Source organism: Phalaenopsis equestris, unplaced genomic scaffold, assembly GCF_001263595.1.
Source record: "Phalaenopsis equestris unplaced genomic scaffold, ASM126359v1 Scaffold000511, whole genome shotgun sequence".
NCBI lineage: Eukaryota > Viridiplantae > Streptophyta > Magnoliopsida > Asparagales > Orchidaceae > Phalaenopsis > Phalaenopsis equestris.
Window position 1 is genome coordinate 982,143 of NW_018164951.1, and position 5,830 is coordinate 987,972.

Here is a 5,830-nt window from a genome sequence, read left to right on the forward strand (position 1 = left end):
ACAAGAAAAGGGTGGTAAGACTTAATTTTTTGCGTTAAATCTTATTTTACATTAAATGTATGCTAACTATTCCATTACATTGATAGAAACTGGAGAAATAATGGGGGTTGATTGCTACAGAGTTACATGAGCGCACCCATAAGCGGTAGTCGGATCAGTTTTGGGTGAACAACAGATCGCAAGAGACTCAGATAATTAAGAGATTAATATGTATAAAATTCAAATAAATATCAAAATTTATTTATTCTCTCATGATTATTAATCATATGTTTTCGTAGGAGGCCTTTCTGAAGCTCAAGAATAGCAGATCTCAGCAGTCGGCCTATGTTCAGGCACATCTCACGATCCATATGAGTACGACCTCTGGAGGGAGGTTGTTGGTGGGAAGAAGGTTAGGGTTTACGGGTTGGGATCCTAGTTATCGACTTATGATGCATGCTCGACCTCTAGCACATTCAGTGGATCTACTTCCAATTCACAGAAGAAGGTGATGCGTCTCCAGGTTGTTGTTGAGATTGTTGTCTAGGTAGCAGCCTTGAGATTGGAGATGAGGGCAGAGATCAAAGCAGTGCTGCATTCTGAATTGCAGAAAGGGAATAAGCCATTACGGGATGAGTATGGGATGGTGATGATGAGGGGAGGACACGTGATGATGAAGAGGATGAGTAAGGGGTTATTTTTTTATTTGATTGTATATTGAACAATTTATTGTTTGCGAACATTAGTTTTATTGTGAACTTGTACATTTTATTTATTTTAATTCAATTATTCATCTTATTTATGTATATGGTTTATCCATTAATTAGTTTTGTTACTGCATTGTGCTGTGTTTTGATTGATCTGTTTCAATTATAGGTATGTAGATTATAGCATTGAAAGATGGCTTTATATTTTTTTTCTTGATGGTATAGGTTTTTGAGGGCTTATCAACGATTTTACGATGATTTATCGAACAAGTGAATGTTTTTTGATGGTCAATTGAATAAGTTATGTCAGAGCAAAGTGCTGCAGTTTTGCTACAGACAGAGAAGTCAGTAAATTTCCATAGTCAACCAACGGTTTGGTGATAGTTTACTGACATAAGCGCGATACTTTTCAAACGAAACTGCAACACTTTTTCTACAGACGTTTTTGCCTGTTATATAGTAGACGGTCAAGCTATGGTTAAACATGACATGTTTTTGATTCTATAGGGAGAGATATGGTATGTCGATTAATTGACGGTTAATGTAAATCGTCGTTAAATTTATTGGTAATTTAACTATCGATAAGTATTTTTGCTACGTCAACTTTGTCATAGTTAAACCGTTGGTAAATATATTACTTACAGTTTATTTGTTATTACTGACGATATTTGACCGTCGGTAATAAACTAAATTCCTATTGTGTTAGGTGCAGTAAATTGAAATTTTTGAGAAATGATTTGTAATAAAATGTGACAATAGTATTAATGCAAATGAAACTATTGATTGTTTTGACATAATTTGAAGAGGAGCCTTTGAGAGGAGATTGGTGGCTACAATTGAGCGAACTTAGTGCCTTTTCATACTTGGATATATTTTTATTTAACATAGTTTAGTTTTGATTTTTGCATAAATATTATATTGTTTCAATCATTTATGCAATGTTAGAACCGATTGGATTTCAATACTAGCAATATAATACCTATAGAATGATGCAATTTACTCATTACTTTATCATTCATTTGATCTTATTCTCCTATGTGTGCCTTTTATCATAACAATATCTCATAAAAGTAATAGAATATACCAATTTAAAATGATGCCTAGCTACTTCACATTTATTCTGATTGCCTTTTCGATTCCAATCTCTACCATAATAATTGGGTGGTATATTATAACAAAATATACATTAAATCAACCACAAATAATCTAATTATACTATATGAAAATATTGTGATGATAAAATAATTATAAGCATATATACATTAAAAAATCAAACAACAAAACCTAATTTAAGTAGTGTCCCAATAATATCTAATAATTAAATTTTCTTAAACAATCATATCTAACTCATATAAAATAAAATAAAAAGGCTAGCTTTCACCATCTTTATGGCCTAACATATAGAGATTGAACTTTTTATTGAGTTTCACATTTTAGGTGAAAGTTATTGTGGAATGAGTGAATCAATTTAGCTTGGCTTTTTGAACTAAAATGGGTTTCAAAAGTAGGGTAATGAAGGATAATAAAGCCATATATTTGATGTCCTAAACATCACACAATTTTTATGCATTTATATATGCATACATAGTTTTATGACACCGAAGTGTAATACTATAAATATGTTATGTCATCAAAGTGTAATATCATAAACATTAGACTTTATGTATTAGATATATAAATATATAAAAATTATTTGGCATGTTAGTTAATTTTTCTTAAATTTAGATGCTATAAATAAACACAATTTTCAGAGAGTAAATACGTAAATATAATTTTTTATATTTATAAATGTAAATCCCTACTTCATTCAGTCAGTATGAAGATGAAAGATTTGATGATATCAACATTCAAGGAAGGAGGGGGAGAATTTAGTTGTCAAAGCACGCCCCGGCTTTCTCTATTTCTCTATGGTTTAATATTTATTGTTTTCTTTTTAAGGAAGTTGATGGACAATATGTTGATTCTTGGTTTTGCTCTCAATTATCTATAGGGATTATATTATTGGTATGCTTTGCGCCAATCAGCTGCCCTTTTCTAGCAACAATGAAGAGGTTTTTCATGCCTTTCTACATCTTCGGCACTTCATAAACCATTAATCTCTTTGCCTGACCCTCCTTCATTCCATCTGATTCAAAGTAATACATCTTTGCACAATAAAAACTGCAAAGATTCAATTTTAAATTTTTTTCACGTACAAATATAATTGGCGTCTTTGCGTTTGATGAAAGTGAAAAAAGTTGCTTACAAGTAAAGGAGGAGCTATTTCAATATAAAAATCCTTAAAGTACCAGGGATGCATTTTAGTCGAATAGCATGATAATTTTTTCTGCATCTCCCTATAAAATATTGATGATTTACAGCTAATTTTATTGAGATCATTTAAGATTTGACTAAAAACAGTCACCAAATCAAAATTTTGGGAAATTTACATACATACCATATCATTTATATGTTTTTGTATATCTAACATCTAAAGTTTGATATTTACATTTATAACACTTGTTATAAATCTATGCAAGAAAAGGTGTATTTCACTCTTAAAAAGTTAGTAATTGTGGTATTATTGATGTGATATGAAAGGTTTGAGTGGTATGCATGTACATATCAAAGTTTATGTGTTGAATGTGTAAATATATAAGAATTGTGTCGTGTGTATGTAAATGGCCCATTTGCATAAGTGTTAGAGAGCGCTTAGTATTAAATAAAAAAATCACTTAAAAGTCTCAATGACATCAGAAGAGGAAATATCATGAATTTGAACACCATTGATGCAAAGCCTTGTCTCAATCATACATTAGAGAGATTTTGCGGTGGCATTCATCAGATAGATTCGTTCTTTGAAACATGAAGTTAGCGTTTAATTGTAAAATCATACCTTGTATTTACTTTTTAAATATGCATGCCCATATGTGTCTTCTATAAGTTACAAGTGCTTTAGGCCTTTCTTCAAGTTTATGACACAGTTATAATATGAGACTCAAAACTTCTTTTATATCTGTATTTATGAATTTGTTAGTCTATTAATTATTATTATATGTTTTATGAGCATTTTAGTAGATTTCTGTGAAGTAGAAAGCTTGCAAGATGTTGATGACTACAATTTCACACATCTATCGCATGGATGGCTGTCTGCAAACAACATAGAGCTACAGAAATATTGTTTTGCACAACAACATGAATTTGCTGCCAAATAAAAACAACTAGGAAATTGAAGAAACTTCCCAAGAATTTCTTCCCAAGAATTTCATCTGAATTCATCCTTTGAGATTCCAGCCAACATAAGCTTGAATAAGCCTTCACTTCTTCAGAGAGCAATACTTATTTTACACTCAACAACCCCAAGGCTATTTCTATCTTTATCCTTCTTTGATAGAAGGAACTTCAGAGGTGTTTTTCTTCGACTTACAACTGTTAATTTTGATGGATCGACTTGCTTTGCATAGCAAATTCTCTAGAGATCCTTTACTCAGGGAAACAGAGTTGGTGGCACATGCTGAACATTATCTACTCCCACAAGCTAAAAATCTAATTCTCTTTTCTCTACTTCCCCAACTTTTATTATCTATAGCTTCTATCCTCTACACTATCTTATTCCTAATCATAGTACTTCCTGAATCAATACTTAAGCCAATACAACAAGAGTTGCTTTGGCTCACAAATGTCCAAGTTTGAGCCTTTCATCTTATACTATAACACATGCATTTGGGTTCTCCTCGCTGAAAATAGAAGTAATCTGGCTTCCATCTCCACTCTGTTGGTTGAGGTAATCTCCATCTTCATAGAACTCTAACCTTTGAGAAGCTATCCTGCTGCAAATGTAGTCTGAATTGGAGGGAGATGGCCTATAGTTGTTGTAGCTGTGAATAAAACAGTGTGGTGCTCTTGGATAAGCATTCCAGCGTTCCTTATAGCTATGATTATGTGGGTGGTGATTCATCATATGTATTTCCTCCACATCTTTAGGCTCTGAAGATGCTGCCTCATTGCATTCAGGCACTGGCTTGACACCTGGAGCTTGATTCTCTACCGGTTGCCGATCTTTGGACGAATCTGATGTGGGTATTGCCTCAGTTGGGGCCTGATTTGTATATTCAGTGCTTGGTTTATTGTTGTTTTCTGCCTGTTTGGCTTGTGGTGTCTCTGAGCTGCTGGGCGCAGCGATGGCCTTCACGGGCGTGCAAATGGTGGCAATCTTTCTAGTCTTTTTAATGGCTTGTACAATCTTATCAGGTTCAACTCTTCCCACCACTGTCAACTTTTGATGAGCGACATCGATGTAGACTTCATATATGCCTAAAGAATTTACATTTAGGACTTGAAAATAATAAAATGATATGATTTTAGGTGGAGTGGGATGATTACCATCAAATTTATGCAAAGCTCTTTTAATCCTCCGTGCACAACCATTGCAGTCCATTCTGACATGCAACTCTGTGACTAGAGCTTTCTACCTACAAATTCATAGCAAAGTAAGTATTGAATTTAAATATTCAACTTTTCAACCATATCAGTATTTATGCTTTTATTGAATGGAATTGAATTGAGAATGGGAGACTTACCATCTGTTCTCTATCCATCTCTGCATTAGAAAATGGAGGAAAGTTGGCTGATGGCTCTTTCTTCTCATGTAGCAAATAATTGAAGTTTAGGTGCTGATTTGTATATGATGGATGGAATATTTAGAAGGTAAGAGATGTGGGGCACGCTAGGAATAAATAGAAGAGTACTTATGCGAAGGATGTGATAGAGAAAGCCCCTCAAGGCATACTTTTCTTGCTTTATTTGGGATGTTGTCATTGTCTCTTCTGAACAGGGGATGAGTGGGGCGGTGCTTGCTCGTAGTATAAAAACCAAAGATGAATTGCTTTATTTTGCTTACGTTGGATTGATTGGAATATCCTGGCTGGTCCATAAAGATTAAAAGAGGCACTTTGATGATTTCTGGTTCAATGAAATAGTTTTACTTTTGATGAAGGATATATTATGCTTGAGCATCTCTTACAAAGAAGAACAGCATAGCTTTTTTTAGTAGTGATCTACAAATGCAAGATTAGATAACAAAAGAACTTATTTTGCATAAATTTCTTGTCAGTAGAGGAATAAGGGGCAATTTGAACTCGTCCTTGAAGTTTCAAATAAATGGG

General features: G+C 33.3%; 1 protein-coding gene across 1 annotated transcript; it reads right to left on the bottom strand.

Annotated features, from left to right (window-relative positions):
• Window positions 1-3,816: 3,816 nt before the first annotated feature.
• LOC110028374 (heavy metal-associated isoprenylated plant protein 5-like) lies at window positions 3,817-5,328 on the bottom strand. Its single transcript, XM_020730205.1, has 3 exons — window positions 5,246-5,328; window positions 5,049-5,133; window positions 3,817-4,979 (listed from the first exon to the last, which is right to left on the bottom strand). Exons 1-3 carry the CDS (start codon window positions 5,261-5,263, stop codon window positions 4,369-4,371), a joined length of 714 nt encoding a protein of 237 aa, XP_020585864.1. The 5' UTR covers window positions 5,264-5,328; the 3' UTR covers window positions 3,817-4,368.
• Window positions 5,329-5,830: the final 502 nt, after the last annotated feature.

What these genes read in the sequence shown, in the direction of transcription:
- LOC110028374 (XM_020730205.1), bottom strand. An exon ending in AGCTTTGCATAAATTTGATG is followed by an intron (nt 4,980 to 5,048) that starts GTAATCATCCCA and finishes TAAATTCTTTAG; the next exon opens with GCATATATGAAGTCTACATC.